Genomic DNA, 18,504 nt, shown 5'->3' with positions numbered 1-18,504 from the left:
CTTTCCTGACTGTCATCAGAGGCTGGACATGCCTAGTAAAGCCTCTCACACAGCAGGCACTAACAGGTCTTGGCTTTCTGATGGTTTCTCTAAGGCTTTTTGGTTGTCTCCTGGGGCACAGGACTACAGGGTCCTCTCTCTTGATGATTTTATCTGGTATGTGAGATGATCTCTCTTGTCTATTGCTGGGCACACACAGGCTGGCACCCAGTGCAGAAATATAGCCCTTCTAGAGTAATCTGGATGGAGCTGGGGGGAGTTTGGGCTGCTGTTCCCAGGGCCATTTCTGTACAGAGCTAGCCTGGACACTAGCCTGCCTGGCATCCTGTTCCCAGGGCCATTTCTGTACAGAGCTAGCCTGGACACTAGCCTGCCTGGCATCGATTTCACTCCATTAGTTCCCTCAGGAATGGCCTAGGGTGTCATGTGAAATTAAGTCTCAGAGTTGACTGCCCTGGATCTCAGAGGGCAACCTGGAAACTGGGTTCTCAAGAGTGATCTGAACACCGACTAGCACTGGGGCTCTAAGGAGACTGGCTGGAGAGCCCCCTTGCCTGCATGTGGCAGTTTCAGCTTATCTGTCAGACAGAATCAAGAACTGCTGGGGATCTCCAGAAGAGAGCGCTGTGTGGACGGGGGCATTGACCAGAAAGGAGCTCAGGAAACTCTGGGATGATAGAAAAATACCATATTCTGATTGGGGCACGTGTCACATCTGGCTGTGCTTGCAATCTGCTGAAACTTGAGATTTCAGTGAACTGTGATGGGAAGTATATTGCCCCTCCATACCATAGATATAAGTCCAGGCCTAAGAAATGCATAGCTCCAGGAGGAATTGGTACCAGCCCTCATGAAGCAAGAGCATCCCTGATCCTTCCCAACCTAACTGAGGGTACTGTGCCACACCAAGACAACTAAAACATCTGACATCTCCCAGATGCAGACAGGCTTCTTAACTCTTGGAGCAGGTAGAGGGACACACACATTTGTACTGGGAGCACTCAGACAATTCCCCCATGAAGCAACTCTCCTTTTGTAGAAGCACCAGTGGGTCCAGTGAAGGCCCTTATATCTGCTCCCTGTGAATCCTTCCTCACCCGTAAATCCCCCATTCCTGGCCACCTGTGAGTCCACGCACCTGCCACCCATGAATGCTGACTTTGTGTTCCCTGGAGCTCAATGCCTCCAGGAAACTGAAGTTTAATTTATAAGTAAAATCGAAGAGAAAAGGAGGCTAGTGCAGATGTTGGATCCAGCACTGCAGCAGCTGCCCTGTGGGCAAATACTCTGCATCTTTACCCCTCAGGTCTTACCTTCATACAGCCAGTCACTGAGGCCGTTGTAGACCACACCCTCCTTCCCTGTAGAGACCACTCGGATTGCCTGCTTCCCAACATGTGCGCAGTAGTAGATGTTGTTCTCAAAGATAAAGATCTGATTTGGAAAGAAGAAACAATAGCAGAAGTAAGCAGGGGGTGGGCTTAGGTGTTCTTAAGTTTGAAATTGCCCGGCATTTGTTCATCTGCTGTGTGTATTTGATTGAATAAAGGTGGTCATGGAATCATTTGTGGTTGATTCCCCTGTAACATAACCCAATTTAGGGATTGATCAGACACTCAAACTCTGCAGAGTTTGCCCAGTGTCATCATTGTTTATCAATTTAACATCCGCGTTGTCATGATTGGATCATCTGTGGCTTGATACTCCTGAGTACTGGAACAGTGGTACTTGGAATTGGATTGATAGTTCAGCACCACGGTTTTTCCTGGTGATTAAATTGTAGGCCATGGGGGCTGGAGAGCTAGTTCTACATCCTTCAGCTTTCACAGGGAGTTGGGATGGCTAGTGCCTGTCTGAACTTGTCATGTGTCTGGATGGCAGTAGGTCGGAACCATCATGTGACAATAGTACTCACAATGTTTTGAGGAGTTCAGATCTTGGCAAGGGCTAACCTGGGGTGGAGGTGTGGGGAGTCTGGGAAGTCATGGGTTGTCTGGCCCAGGTCAGGGTAGGACAAGCTTCCTTACAAAAGAGGAAGGGCTCTGGTTACTTTAAAACTCACAGTCCATTTTCACGAAGCACTTTCACACCATCGTACTGTCCACCCATGGAATATTTCCCCCATCTCCAGCTGACAGTCTGCCCCATGAAGCACAGCCCCTGTCATCTCCCCACAGACCCTGGCACCTAGCACTGTGCTCTGACTGTCTGTGAACTGTTCACTCGAGGCTGCTCATATACCGGGCAGTGTCTGTCTTCCCGTGGCTGGTTTATTTCACAGAGCACAATGTCTTCAAGGATCATCTATGTTACAGCGTGTGCTGAAATGCCTACCAAGAGGTTTTCATCTGAGACCTGGACACATGGGATCAGGAGGGACCGAGAAGCTGGGGGTGGGGTGGGATGACAGCACAGAGAGAGACTAGACCTGCAGTGGGCAAAGCAAGTGGAGAAATGAGGGCAAGATTCTTGGGAACAGAAGATTGATAAAGAAGGGACAGGGAGCCAGTTTCTGAGGATCTGCTGGAGGAGACTGGCAGTCACTGAGAGCTGCTGACTAATGTCTGGGTAGGGGGCCACACATTCAGATGCAGGCCTGCTGTGGGTGGGTCCAGTGTCTGTGTGTTCAGAGAAGAGGGGCAAGGGTCTGACAGGATGACTGTAGTCACCACAGATGTGACCACACAGAGGGAGGAGACAGAGCAGCAGGTAGCAAGCAGTAGCCCTGGCATGAGTGAGCCGAGGTCTGGGATGGTGGGTAGCAGCAAGGTTTTCTGGTCATTCTCTTTGGCCTCAGGCTGATGGCAACACATAGTAGAGCTGTATTGGGGCATAAAATAGAGTCTGACCCCGGGTGCATCATTGGCTTCCCAGGGGAGGGGACAGAGTTGGTCCTGGGATGGTTCTCAGAAGGCAACACATAATAGATGACACTGGGAAGCTTAAAAAAAAAAATCCCTACTGCTCAGACCATCAATCCAGCCAGAGGCTCTGGAGCAGGACCCAGGCAGTAGCATTTTGAAGTACATCCTGGTGACTTTGATGTGCAGTCAAATTTAAGGTTCTAGCCCAGCTCCCAAGCTGTCACTCTGAGTTAGCCTTTCTGCAGAGCCCCAATCAATTCTGCCCAAGCCTCAAACATCTGGATCTGAACTTCACAGTATGCAGACCACACCAGCTAGAGAACGGATCAGGAAATAAAGCCAGTGTTGTTTGCTGTTTGGTTTTGTTTAAAGAATTTCTAGAAAAAAATATTGAGAGTAGGGATTTTGCTTAATACAGAAAAGCAAAACCATGGACTATTTTGTTTGTACTTTCTTTGTTTATGGTATTGGAAATTGAACACAGGGTCTTGCCTGAGTTCTACCCTCCAGCTTTCCTTTTAACTTTTTATTTTACTTTATTTATTTATTAATTTTAAAAATTTATTTATTTATTTATTTATTTATTTATTTATTTATTTAATTTTGTTCAGACAGGGTCTCTCTCTGTGTAGCTTTGCGCCTTTCCTGGAACTTGCTTTGGAGACCAGGCTGGCCTCGAACTCACGGAGATCTGCCTGCCTCTGCCTCCTGAGTGCTGGGACTAAAGGCGTGCGACCACCGCCCGGCATTTTATTTTTATTTATTACTCTCCAGGCTGACCTTGAACTTGGGATCCTCTTGCTTCAGCTTCCTGGGTGGCTGGGATGACAGGCTTGTACCTCCAGGCCTGTGAATGTTTTATGTGGAAATACAGCATGGTGGCTCTGGAAGCTTCTTCTTTAGTCACTGGTTTTTCAATGTAGGCGTCCTGCTTTCTAACATGCTGCTCACTTCAACCTGAAGCAAGCTGTAAACCTTCCAGAAGCAAGGACACATTCTAATTTAATTTAAGCACCTGTTCTTATGGGATTGCCTTCGATGAACCCCTAAATTTGAGCTCCTTTTATGCACTCAGCTGGCAGTGGCTTTTTGAATCAAGTCAGGCTGTAGCCAATTAGTATTTTGCATATATAAAATGTGCAGTGATGGGTATTAAGGCCTTCTCTGCCTTGGCTTTCAGGAGTAGGCTGTAGAGAGGAGTGCTCAGCTGAGCATCCTTCACATTTGCTGCTCTGCATTCTGGTGATGATGTCAGGTAGGGGAGGTAAGACATTACCTGTGCTGCCTGTGGGTCTGTGGTGCTGTGCACAGGGACAGTGAAGTGCTGGGGTGTAGCTCCTGGCCCATCAGCGTTGGGATACTGGCTTTTCATTCTTTACCCACTTGGTACCCAGCAGGCCCAGGGTTCAGGCTCTTACTCTTCCAAGTGGATATGGCAGGGGCTGACAATGTTCCAGAAGAGGATGCTAACATTAAGACCTGGACATGCAAGTCTCAATCCCTCTGCCTAGCTCACATTAGCCTCTCAGCCTTGACCTGCTACATCACTCATATTCCCTGACCTAATACAGAATGTGGTCTTCTATACCCTAGCTCACCTCAGATTCCAGCCACCATAGTCTTTACCAAAGGACCATTCATGCCTTTGGGTTCCATTCCCTTTCACTACAGAATGCAGTTTGCCATCTGGTAGTGAAGGTCCTCCATGACTAAAGTCTGTGTGGCTGGCTCCTTCTTCCCTCAGGCCAGGCTGAGGTGCTACATGTGATGACAGGGGAGTCAGGGCTGTCAGTGGCCTGTGGCAGCTCCAACTCAAAGCGAGAACCGAACTCCACATGGCTCAGGGTGCTCTGGGCTATGGTAGTGGATACCAAATACCAGGAGCATGATGGGTTGGATGTGTGGCTGGCTTCTGTGGGAAATGTTGTTTTTAGTTGATGTCCCTACCTTGTGACACTACTTTGGGAGTTTCTGGAAACTTCTTGGCTGGAGGAAATAGATTGTTAAGGGCAGGTCCTAGAAGGTGATCTTAGCATGGGTGTGAAGATGAGGAAATAGATGAATGTGCAGTGCTGAGAACAGCACGCCACATACCTCACACAGCAAGTCTCAGGAGCACGCCTCCTCCTCCTGTTCATTGTCTTGCACACTCTCTCTGTCTGGGATGTTAGTAGAGGCTCCATGGGAAGGCACCATGTGAGTGGGAACACAAAAGATGGATTTTCCATCGGGTCTCGTTTACCTTTTCTCTTCATTCCGTTGTGGATTGGGTATAAAGTGTCCTCCACAGGCACCCATGTTAAAAACACTTGTCCCCAGCAGGGGGAGCTCTTGTAGGAGTGTGATGGCTAATGCTAATTGTCAACTTGTTAGTGTCTAGAATCACTGTGGAGACAAACCTCTGAGCAAGTCTGTGAGGGGGCTTCTGGATTAGGTTAACTGAATCGAGAAGATCCAGCCTGACTGGGGTGGTACCATTCTTTAGGTCTGAGCATGTCTGTAAGAGAGCTTCTAGATTAGGCTGAGACAAGAAGATCTAGCCTGACTGTGGTGGTACCATTCTCTCTAGGTGGGGTCCTCAACTGTAACAAAAGAGAACGTCAGCTGAGCACTAACACTCATCTCCCTCTGGATGCAATGACCAGCCACCTCACGTTCTTGCTGACATGCCTTCCCAACTATGATGGATAGTACCCCCAAACTGGAAGAAAAAATGGACTCCTCCTTCCTTAAGGAGATCTGTCATAGCCACAAGAAAAAGAATGAATCCAGGGAGGTTCTGGAAATTCCAGCCTGTGGTGAGTGCCTGGAAGGCAGGATGACGCTGGTCTTATTCCCACTGTTCCCTTCCTCACTCTCTCTGCTTCCTATGACCTGAAGAAACTTCCATGTCACAGTCTCATCTCTATGATCTCAAGCACTTGGGGCCTAGCGACTATGGATTGGAGGAAGAACATGTCAGATAATGACATGACCAGGAGAAAGTCTTAAAGACCAGGAATGGATGCACTTTGGTCATCTCTAGTAGCCTGGAGGAGTTGTCAGGTGGGAAGAGACAACAAAGGAGGGAGCAAGGGCACATCAGGGTGCCTTGTGTCCCACAGAAGTTTGGGTCACTTTCTTTTTGGAATGGGAAGCAGAGGCACAGGGGAACACCAGAAGTGAATTACTACTTTAAAAACAGTACCGCAGTGGCTGGGGGTGATGGAAGACATAGTGCGGGGGTGGGGGGGTGGGGTGGGGGGTGGGAGTGGCTAGGGCTGTAAGCGACAGAGAAAGCACACAAAACATGAGAATGATAAGACTGATTAGAAACGGAATGTGGAGAGCTCAGCCCGGAAGGAGGTTCATGCCTGGCTGGCTGCACAGGGGATATGACTAAGAGGGAGGAGAGAGCTGGAACAGGGAGGGCTTGAAGAAGGTCCTTAGATTTGAACTTCGCTAGGCTGCAAGCAAGATGGCTCAAACACTCCACAGGCAGGTGGAGACGCATTGGGAGATACAGGGGTCAGAGTGGTCCTCCAAAGAAGAAGCTGAGAGCATGTAGACCCCTGAGGAACCAAGAGCTCCATCGGCAGGGAGAAGGGCTGAGGATGACACTAAGCCTTGTCCAGTGGGTAGAAAAGCAGATCCTCTGAGGGCCCATGTTGCCGTTCTTTCTACCTGACAGGCTGCTCTTTGAGGGGGACATTGCAGCCCCAAATTGTCTCATAAGTGCTTTAGATAGCCTGCCATAATTCCCCTGCATCCATACCACGTTTAGCAAGTGTTCCAGTGATAAGGTTAAAGAAATGGATGAGTACTCAGTTCTCCTGAAAATCATATTGAAATTACTCCAGGCATCGAGGTATAGCAGCTGAGCAAACAGTCCTTTATAAAATGATTTCCTCTAATTCCGCCTCCTGGGACCACAGGATTAAAAAGTCTGCAGAACTTTGCTTGGGATTCCCTGTCATCACTTACCTCAGTTATTTCCCACCTCACATCCCTCCTGGACAGGTTTATCTCTTGCTGCCCAAGTACGCCCACTCACTAATCTTTGAGCAAGTATGTTATTTACCTTCTTCTTGGCCCTGCTGTGTACAGAGAAGGGCAGAACTTTCTCTTCTCTCTGAGTTAGGTTTGCTATGGTTGAATCTCCATCTCATTTTTCTTCAAACATGTTCCTAGGTATCTATATGAGTGTGGTAGTTTGAATGAGAATGGTCCCCATTGGCTCATATATTTGAAACTTGTCCCCCATTGGTAGAACTATTTGGGAAGGAATAGGAGGTATAGCCTTGTTGGAGGAGGCGTGCTGCTCGGGGAGGACTTTGAAGTTTCAAAAGGCGGGTGTTCCCAGTGTCCCCCCTCTGTCTCCTGATTGCAGGTTAAGATGTGAGCTCTGGGAGAGCACTGCTGACCATGCTTTTGTTCTGCCCTCATGGACACTGACCCTCTACAAGTGTAAGACCAATTGAATGCTTTCTTTTATAATTTGCCTTGGTCATGATTTTTTTTTTTTTTTCAGCAAAAGAAAAGTAACTACTAGTACCCACCCCTAGCACCAACTTCTGTCTTAATTATGGTTTCTATTGCTGTGAGCAAACAGCATGGCCAAGACAGCTTGTAAGAGGAAGGGAGAGCATATATTTCTAGAGGGATAGGAGTCCATCACCATCATGGTGGGGAGCATGGCAGTAGACAGGCAGTCATGGCGTTAGAGCAGCAGCTGAAAGCTCACATCCTCATTTAAACAGGAAGCAGAGGGCACACCGTGAATGGCTTCAGTCTTTTGAAACCTCAAAGTCCACCCCCGCCCCCCCCCCTGTGATACACCTCCTTCAACAAGGCCACACCTTCCCAATCCTTCCCAGACAGTTCTACCAAAAGCAGACTGAGTATGCAAACACATGAGCCTACGGTAGCTTTTCTCATTCAAACCACCACAGTGGGATTGAAGATAGGGGTCTGATACAGCCTAGAATCGCTTTGGGTGCATGTGCAGAATGGCAAACTGTGTCCTCTGAGTGAACTTTTAGGGAGAATACCCTATTACCATCTCATGCCTGTGCCTAAGTAGGTATGCATATGATTTAAATCAGATGCATTATGGGAAAGGGCATTTGAGTAGAGAAAAGCTTATATAACCCATCCTGTCATTCAAAACAAAGAATAACCCAAGCTACGCCCTTAGCAACCATCTCCTTTTTCTCTAGGACCCAATACAAGAAAGCCTCAAATAATGATGGAAGCTCCTGAGCACTTCACACTCAGGTGGGTCACTGCTTCTCTTGGCAAAGTATCAAAAGCTTTTACTTGTGTTTTATTCTTAATAAAACTAATTGCTGCTTTACTTTTGTGTGTGTATCTTTCTCAGTTTCTTGAAGAAGGCACCAGGAACTGGAAAACAACCAGAGACTCCCAGTGAAAGTCAGAAAAAAGACAGGGGCTCCCAAAGCTGTCTTTTCTGCGTGTGGCTATTTATGGTGGTTTGAATAAGAGTGGCCCCCATGGTTTCTTAGATTTGAATGCTTGGTCATTGGGGTGTGGCACTACTTGATAGAGATTGGGTAGGTGGTGTGGCCTTGTTGAAAAAAGTGTGTCACTGGCAGGGGGCTTTGGGGTTTCATAAACCCAAGCCAGGCCCAGTGGCTCTCTCTTTGCCTGCTGCCTGCCTATCTGGATGTAGAACTCTCAGCTACCTCTCCAGCACCATGTCTGCCTGCATGCCTGAATGTTTTCCACCTTGATGATGGTGGACTAAACCTCTGAATGTAAGCAAGCCCCTATTAAATACTTCCTTTTATAAGAGTTGTGGCTATGACATCTCTTCACATCAATAGAACACTGACTAAGACACTATTATTTCTCTTTTCATGGAAGAAAGTATTAATCTGAATAATAATCTGAAACATCCGAGTTATAACTAACGGGGACTTCTACTCTGTATATGTGTGTGAAAATAGACACCTTTAATATTTATAAAACCAACTCACAGAACATTAAAGGGAAAGTACAGCCCTGAGGCTGGTTCCCATACAGCTGAGAGAGTCATGCAGCTACAGAGGTGGCTTAATTACATGAGGAACCAGGGATGCGATAATTACTATAATTGGGTGCAATTAGCTTTTAGTCCTGGAAAATCAGGGCCCAAAGGTACCATATTGAGTAGCTTAGTGTTGACAAAAAGACAGTGGCACAGCAATGCGTGGGATGAGGACAGGAAGGACACCGGACTCGAAATGGAGCCTGGATGGTGCTCTCCAGCTGCTGGCTGCCCGACTCTGGCACGCCCCATGCATTACTTCATCTGCTCTCCTTCATCACAGAAGAGGACTGGGAAGGGTTATCTGTAAGAGAGTTCTTCCACCTGGGACTATGGTGAATCTAAAATTCCCAAGAACATTTACAACCAGAAAACACCTGTAGAAAATTGACTAGTTATTCTGTGGCCAGTTTGACTGAAGTAAGAGCTGTTTACCACAGATGGGGGATGGAATGGTTGTGGTGAATCCAACACCTCTCACCAAAGATGAAAGTGGAGTCTCCCGCTGTGGTGATTGAAAGCCTCAGTGAGCACACTTCCTAAGCTTCCCTCAGCACCATTTTACACAACTTTCCAGGGCTCAAGATTATCTCCAGTGGTGGTGAAGGTTCCGGCTGCCTCTCGTGGTCCATTCTGCTCTTTCTTTTGAGTTACTCCATCAAACATGATTTCACTGACATTTCCTCAACTGATGCCATGATATGTCATATGAAACTATTTATGCAGGCTTTTCTAATCTGTTGACACTGCAATCCACTGTCCTCTAAAAGCTTATGATTGAGAATTATGTACGTAATCAAGTAACAAAACAACCAAAAATAGAGTAAAAAGCAAACCTCGTGTTTTAATTAAGTTTATGATTTTCTGTTGGGTTGCATTCATAAGCTGTCCCTGGACACATGTGGCAGGTGGGCCTTGGCTTGATACATCTGTTAGTGTGAAACAGATTGTTTGGATAATTGTGGAAAAATCATCAACCTCGGTCAGGTGATGACCATAAGCAGGTTATGTTTTTCTCAAGATTGCTGTAAAAAAAATCTTCATTGGGGCTGGGGACATTGCAGGAAACACTCCATGGCTGACTCACGCTGTTGGAACATCACACACAAATAAAATAGTGAAGGTTGTATGTCCTCTGTAGGTGGCAGAGAGGCAGCTGAGCAAAAGATATCTTCAGCCACAACTGAGGAGTGCTGGTCAGCTGGTCTCTTGATGGCTGTGGTCTCTGTTCAAACTACTAGTCCCAGGAGCAGTTTTGGTAACAGGCCATTGGAGGGCAAGTTAGAATCACCCATGATGGGTCAGAGATTGAAAACTCTCTGTTCTCTTGTGTACAACTTGCCCCCTGCTAACTTTCTGTTCCTGTTGTTTGTCAATTCTCCTGGTAGACAGCCTAGTATGTAAAAGTACATCTGGATGAGAAGAATGGTGGGTGCTGATGGCAGCTGTAGACATTGGAGACAGCTGTGAATGCACCAACTCTGATCGCAGGGATTTTCCTCATTCCAGCATGAGCCTGGGAAGCTCTCCTGTAGAATCCAGACCATTAGTTTCCAAGGAGTAAGGCAGGGCCATGGTTTTACACTCACTTACAATGGTTCTCTATGTCTTGCAAGAGGAATATGGGGACAGATCTCCTGGAGCTGGAGTTACAGGTGGTTATGAGCTGACTGACAGGGGAGCCAAGGACCTGTCACAATGAGGGTTTTTTATTGGTGTCATGAAACACAGTGATCCAAAACCAACTTGGGAAAGAAAGGGTTATTTTGCTTACACTTTCACTGGCCACAGTCCATTATCAGAGTAATTCAGAGCAGGAACTCAAGGCAGGAACTTGAATACAGGAACTAGTGCAGAGGCCACAGAGGAATGGTACTTACTAGCTTGCTCTTCATGTCTTGCTCAGCCTGCTTTTTTTTTTTTTTATAGAACCCCAGATCATCTACCCAGGGGTAGCCCCACCTACAATGGGCTGGCCCCCCCACATCAATCACTAATTAAGAAAATACCCCAGGGGCTTGCCTGCTTCCTGATCTATGGAGGCCTTTTCTCAACTGAGGCTCCCTCTTCTCTAGTGACTCTAGCTTGTGTCAAGTTGACATAAAACCAGGCGGCACAGATCCAAACTTGGGTCTACTGCATGACATGCTCTTAACAGTTGGACAATCTCTCCAGCCCCAGTTAGCACATTAATTGTCCTTGGTTGTTTGATGTAGATTCCATTTTTTACTGCAATAGTAATGCTGTGTGTATTTTTATTTGAGAAGCACTATCAGTGACTTATCTTCCTGAGTCAAATTTCTATAAATGGAAATCACAAGTCATGCTCATTGTGCTACAGATGTATGGCCAAAGGACATGAACAAGCGGATCAAAGAATTGCACAGAGGGCTAAAAGCACCAGTGCGTTTGTGATGATGGGAAGAAAATTGTTCTACACGGTGGCTATTTTTGATTATCAACTTCTCAAAGCCAGAAACCAAAACAATACCCCTATGAATGCAACATTCTCTCCCAGCGTTCAGACAGGCAGAGTGCATGGGGAAGCATGTAAATGAAGAAAGCACTCAGGGAGGGGTGGGCATGTTCAGCTATATACAAACTCACTTTGTGGCAGAAGGGTTGGGGCTGGTGTTCTGTTGTGCCACATGGCAGCTATGACTGGGAGTGATTTACAGCCTATCTCAGAACACCCAAAGAGATGAGTTGGAATAGGCTCAACACAAAGACAGAAAATGATAATTACCCTGGCTAGATTACCACATACTGTATATATGTGTATGGAAATATCACATTGTATCCCATATATGTACATTTATTACATATCAGTTAAAATTATCATGAATAAGACCAAAGAAATGGCCCAGTGGGCAAAGAAACTTGCTGCCAAGCCTAACAACCTGAGTTCAGTTCCTGGAATCCACATGTTGGTAGAAGAGAACTGACTCCCACAAATTGTCCTCTGACTCCTCATGCCGCCATGGCACATTGCACGTGAGTGTACACACACACACACACACAACAACAACACACACACACACACACACACACACGTAAATATAAAAGTAAAAATAACATTACCACAGAGAAAATCAGGAAAAAAAGATTTCCGCAAGTAAAGTGTAATTGCTCCTTGACAGCCACTTCCTCCAAAACTCGAGAGCTCGGTAGCCTGAGCATGGAGGGGGATGACCCATAGATTTACATACATGTGCCTGCCTGCTTTCTCGGGAACTCAGGAGAGCAGCAGACTCAGACTCAGCAGCCTGAGAACTAAGAGGGTGATGACATACAGATTTACACGCACACATTCACACATACCCCTTATGGAAGCTGCCCCAGATGGTTGGAAATCATTCCCTGTGTATAGAGCTCAATTTTATGAACTGACTGTCTATATACAGACAATATAAACATTATCTCTTTTCCCTGTACTTCAACCATTTCACTGTCCGAGGAGGCAAAGTGGCCTTCTATTCTCAATCTGTCATTTTGGTGGGGACAGCCAGGACTCTTGGTTATGACAGCTTTGAAGACTTGGTGTGTCTTAACCAATTCCATATTAATAGTGTCAGCCCCAAGAATACTTAGTGCTATGGTTGAGGAGCTAGATGGTTTTTGCAATGACTCAAAGTCCCAGTCTAGTCTCAGAATCAATAATAATGTTATTAGCTCATAATGCACATGCTGTTCTTTGGTATTTTATTGCTTCATATTTTAATAATAACCAGTTTATTTCACAATCTCCCATTACTCTGTCAGCCTGAGATCCAGCAGGCTTGGTTCCTTCTTTTAGGTGCTGGGCAGGCAGCTGCAGGATGTGGCAAAGCCCCACTTAACTGCTCTCCCATTTGATTCACCCTTACATAAAGCATGGATGATCCCACTTGCTGAACCTCTAAGGATAAAAGGTGATAATCTGCAGGACAAAGCCATGTGAACACATTTAAAGGTAACACGTTATTAGCATCATCAGTATCACAGGCCAGGCCCAGACTCCCCACTGATGACACCATCTCATCACAGCACCCTTGTCTTTCTCCTGCTCTAACACATCCTTTGGCCCTTCCTACAATTCAGAGTAATGTATCCCATTAAATCTCCATAAGTTAAGACAGGATTTAGCCCTGAATGGCAGAACACAGGGGAGAAAGTGGAGGGTTTAAGATAGATTGACCACACATCTTTCCAGAGAGTACTGGTCACTGCCCTTCCTCAGTGTTTCCCAGAACCAAGACAGAGAGTCCAGGAGTCATGGAGGAGATTTGCTCACCAGTATGGTTCTCAACAGGGAAGGCCAATCCTTCCCAAGATGTGCACTGAGAAAAAAAAAATCTCAGGACATTCCATACCTGCTCAACTTGCATTTTATGCAGAGAATTGTAATTTATTACTTTTCAAATTCTAAGAGGGGAAAAAACCTCCAAACAGCACACTCAGTGTTAATGGTAGAGATACTTGGTTTGACACAGGAGTGAGGGAACTTCATAACTAAGTATATAGATGTAATATCCTAATGCTTCCAGGGCAGACAGGTGGTCTCAGCCATGGGAGCAATGTGCACCACAACTCTACAAACCTATGTGGTCATAAACTCCCCTCCTCACAGTGGGTCTGTGAGACATTGCTGCTGACCATCGGATAGTCTGGAAAGGCTTCCTGAACTTATAGCAGCTGTTTGCAACTGTTGGGAGGAGCCTCCAATTGTCTTAAGGACAGTAAAAGGGCATGCTATCCACTTCATTTGCAGGGTTGGTGGGTCTGTGTGGACCATCACACCTGAGCTGAGGTCAGAAGGTGAACAGGGTGTGGCTAGGATAAGAGCATCCCAGGAGAGAGGGCTACACTTGCTGAGGTCCTGGGCCAGTCAGGGCACACTCATCAGGGGGACAAAGAGGGCTGGAATGGCTGGATCCAGGTGGAGGATGTGGGCATGGGGCTAAGGAAGATGCAAGGGTGGTTAATGAGATTCCTAGAGATACCCTAACAATTGTGTTCCTTTGAGAACAGGGGGGATCCCTGAAGGGCTGGCTGTGCTCTCACAGTGGCTGACTGGTCTAAAGGAGGAAATGAGAGCTTCTTTCCTCACTGTAGTCGGGAGATTTCCTGTGTCCCACCCAGCCTGCGGTCAGGACAAATCTATGTCACCCACAGACCCATAGCCGCTTATACAATAATCATTCAGAGGTTTAATATTATTTACAAACTGTATGGCCTATGGCAGGCTTCTTACAGTTAGCTCTGATAACTTAACTCAACCCATAACTATTAATCTGTGAATCGCCACATGTTCCGTGGCTTTACTTGCATCCCATTACATGTTGTTCCTTGGGTGGCTGGCTTGAGTCTCTCCCCTTATCTTCCTTTCTCCTTCCTGTCTCTCTCTTGGATTTCCTGCCTGGCTATAGTCTGGCTCACCATAGGCCAGAGCAGCTTCTTATTAATCAATCACAGCAACACATTCACAGCATACAGAAAGACACCCCACAGCATCCCCCCACCCCCACCCCATACACATTGTATGGAAGAGCAGAGTGAGTAAGGGAGATCAGCAGAGAGCTCAGATGAGGGATGGCCATGGCCATGAGAACGCAGTGAGGCAGGTAATTCGGCATGTAGAATCCCTACAACTTGATGCTGCTCTAGACACGGGTAAGGGAATGTAGTCAGTCACTCAGAAGTCTAGAAGAGCATAGTGGTCTGTCTACCATAAATCACTAGAAGCAGGTCAGGTGTGGAAATCATAAGGTCACTCCAGACACACCAAATGTGGCCCTCTGGGTGGGCATAGAAAATGGTTTCCATCTCTGGTTGTGGTCATGAAGAGCTGGAGTTATTCCTGTGCATCGCAGCTCTTCAGCCTCAAACAAGGTTGGACTATTTGTGAAAGTGGCTTTGCTATCTAGAGTTATGCACCAGTCCCTCTTTAACCAGCACTGCCATCCACACCTGAGACTCTGTACTGTCCCAGGCAGCACCTGACAACCATTCATCCCACTCAGGGTCAGCATCCCAGGCTCAGCCCCATGTTCTTCATACAGTGTCTAGTTCTTTACCCCTGGAGCTCGTCACTGTTTTAGCGCCTGGTCTCATGTGCTACCAGGAAAGCAGTGGCATCAAATAAGTCCCCAGAAGAATCAGCATTCTTCCATGGGCAGACATCTTCCTTTGGATGATTCAGGGCCAAGGTATCTAGAGCTGTTCTGTGCGCTGCTAGAGTGATACGAGGCATGGCCAACTTACATAGGGAATGTTCACAGGAAACCTGGACCCTGCAGTCCTCATGCAAGAAGACACCCACTTGGCCTGCATTGAGAGCAGCTATGTTGCTGGAATCCTCAGCACAGTCGCAGTTGCTGGGCCAGTGAGTTTATTCACCAGCAAAATGACTGCAGTATGAACCCCAGGCATGGCTCTGGAGTATGTGCTCAGCCTCACTATTGGTAGGCTAGCCATTTCCTTTAAACTGCATTGTCTCTCCCCTCTGCTCTGTGGCTTGGAGTGGGAGGCTGTTGGCATACTCCAGGGCACTGGAATGGTATGTAGTCCAGGTATGTGTATTCCAAGGCTTCTCCTGCAATTACATGGGATGGGCACTTAGTGCTGGACTCCTGACTCTCTCAGCCTTAGAGAGAGTCTGGGTTGCCTGCTTGTTGCCCCTGGGTCCAAGAGCTGTAATGATACAGCTCTTTTTTGACTACACAGAGAGGACTGCTTGTAGTGATATGAGTGTCAGGAATCTAGCCAGAGATTGCAAGAGGAGGATGGTAGGATGGATAGAGGAGGTGAGGAGGGGACAGTCCCCAGCATGACCAGAAGGGAATGAAGAGACTTGCTCCAGAATACCATGAGTTCCTGGATTCAGCTATGCTAGGTGCTGAACACCATTGCCTACCACATCTATGGGGATGTGCTCTTCTTGTTTGGTTCTGGTTCCAGGCAGGCTCCTGTCTTTTATAGCTGAAACATCTAACAAACATGTGCATCCTGATGAACTGCCAGGCCTCTGTCTCCACCTGTCTCCCTTTCTGCTCCCTGGCTCTTCTCATGCCAGGGACCACGGATGACATAGATCTGCATCCTGGAGGAGGTCCTCATGTGCTTCAGGCACAGATCTGTGTGGTTATGGCAGACAGTGCATGCTGGCTCACAGGCTAAGTTCAGCTATTGATATTTATGGAGATGGCACTCCAGTGTTTGCCACAGGAGAACTTGAGGTTTTATTATTTTGGCTACTGAGGGAGACTCTGTTGCCATGTGGTGATCCATAAGCCTTTCACAGTGGGCAGCTGCAGAGATGAAGACAAATCTACCTAGGCAGCAATAGAAAAGTGAATGTCTAGCAGGTGAAGCCATGAGTGTGTTAAATTATGGACCACACCAGCAGCTCCTGCACATCCTGCCACCTCAGTGACACTAGATGGTACTTTAGCCTATATACAGATCACAAGGACCCAACAAGAAGGATGGGGGAGCCCAGGCTATGGGTAACACTAAAATCCAGAGTAGGGGAGAAGACCAAGCTATGTCTGCCTCTTGGATGCTGGTGTACCATCTCAAGGGGATCATAAGGGAAACACTAGCACATAGTTGACAGAGCCCACTCTGCATGTGTGGTGAGACAGAGCAAACAGCACAGTGTTCATGGGACAGTGATGGCAATGCAGGCACATCGTAGCTGAGCCTTGAAAGGGCTCTCACTTGAGGTCCCTGGGCACCTTGCTCATGTGTATGCTGGGGGACAGCATCTGGCTGCCCTGGGGAAACCATGCACTTCTCCTTCCTGGGGATGAAATACTTTCATGTCTGTGCAAATCTCATTGATAGTTCACCTAGAGAAGCTGAATACATTCCACACATGGCATTTGACGAGCCTTGGAAAGCTCAGACAAGTCTCAGGGGACAGCAGCCCCCTGAAGCTCATCTTTTTTAGGCCTTTCTGCTCAGGAACTCTAGATCTGGAGTCACATCTTGCCACCCGACTGCCAGGTAGTTGCCTGCTCTGAGGAGACCTGTCTATATTCTCCATCCAAATGGCCAGACCTTGGGCCCTCGTCTGCCTTCTCCCCATGAAGATGGAAGTACCTGGGACAGTGGAGACCTGCTTTTGCTATATCATGGAAGCACCCACCAGTGAGCCCCAGATAACAACTGCCATTTCTGCACACATTTGCTGCACACTGAGAGATTCTGAGACAAATGTATTTTACACTCATCAGGCATTTACTGTTGTCCAGACAAGGCTCTGAGCATTTTAGCATTTTCATGTACATAATCCTATGATGTCATATCACCATGAGTCACCCCTCCCACTGTAGGGCCAACAGCATAGCTCAGCAGGGGCACACCTAAGAAGGTGAGGCGCTAGGATTTGCACCTGAGTTGAGTCAACAACTCAAGCTCTGTGCTTCCTTTGTCCCAACACTGTGGAAGGGCCAGTGTTATCCTCACTGAAGAGGACAAATGTGTCACACTGAGAGTAAACAGACCAATCAGAAAAGCATCTTGTGCCACTCAGGATCGGTGTTTCTTGAAGGGCCTGGCATGAGAGAGGAATGATCATTCTTAGGACCTGTCCGCATCTACTGGGTTGGACACTGGCAGGAACCCAGCCACCTGGGGGATGTGAGCCCTCTTGATACAGTGCATGTGACCACGAGACCTCCACACCAGTTCTTGTCGCCTCATTCAGCTGGAAGTTCACAATAAACAGTGATTACAGACAACACCTGCTCTAGGCACAGACCAGTGCTGAGTCTCAGAGGGAATGGGCCTGTGCACAGACATGACACCATGACCCCTGAATTCCATGAGTTCAGAGAGAACTGACAGATTCATCGACTGCTGGAAAAAATCTGAGACATGCTCGCACCACACAAGTCTCTCTCTACTGCAACTAAATTCAAGCCTCATCGGCTGCCAAAAGCCATCCTCTGACTCCAAAGAAGTGAATGAATTTCCAGTTATCATCCTAAGATGATAGAAAAATCAATTTTTCTTGGAGCATGTCGGGGATATTTTGGCATACTGTCCAAATATGAATACTCACTGAATTTTAGCAAAATGGAAATGTTACCAGGGATATGTCACTCAAGTGTCCCTGGTTGCATAGTCTGGATTGTGCTGGCATGTCATGCACACTGGTGACATCAGGCATGTGACATGGAATAGTAACATTGGGACTGTGGGGTGAAATGGTCACTAGAGATGTAAGATGGAATGGTGACACTAAGCTTATGGGGTGACTGATGTGGGTGTGTGGGGTGACAGTGGGTGTGTGGGGTGACAGTGGGTGTGTGGGGTGACTGACAGTGGGTGTGTGGGGTGACTGATGTGGGTGTGTGGGGTGACTGATGTGGGTGTGTGGGGTGACTGACAGTGGTGTGTGGGGTGACTGATGTGGGTGTGTGGGGTGACTGACAGTGGTGTGTGGGGTGACTGATGTGGGTGTGTGGGGTGACTGATGTGGGTGTGTGGGGTGACTGATGTGGGTGTGTGGGGTTGAGTGATGACACTGAGCATGTGGGGTGGAATGGTAACATTAGACAAGTGAATCTGAATGCTGACACTTAGCATGTGGACTGAGAACACTGACATTATGAAAGGGGTGGC

General features: G+C 47.2%; 1 protein-coding gene across 1 annotated transcript in view; it reads right to left on the bottom strand.

The window, feature by feature from the left end:
* The window catches only part of Dpp6 (dipeptidyl peptidase like 6), a 671,863-nt gene that overhangs the window by 118,653 nt on the left and 534,706 nt on the right, over window positions 1–18,504 (bottom strand). The window contains exon 8 of the mRNA XM_036181185.1: window positions 1,314–1,434. Coding sequence (XP_036037078.1) covers window positions 1,314–1,434 — 121 coding nt within the window. The remainder of the gene's footprint in view (window positions 1–1,313; window positions 1,435–18,504) is intronic.

Source organism: Onychomys torridus, chromosome 3, assembly GCF_903995425.1.
Source record: "Onychomys torridus chromosome 3, mOncTor1.1, whole genome shotgun sequence".
Lineage (NCBI taxonomy): Eukaryota > Metazoa > Chordata > Mammalia > Rodentia > Cricetidae > Onychomys > Onychomys torridus.
Note: the sequence above shows the minus strand (reverse complement) of the source record. Positions and strands in the feature narration are given on the sequence as shown.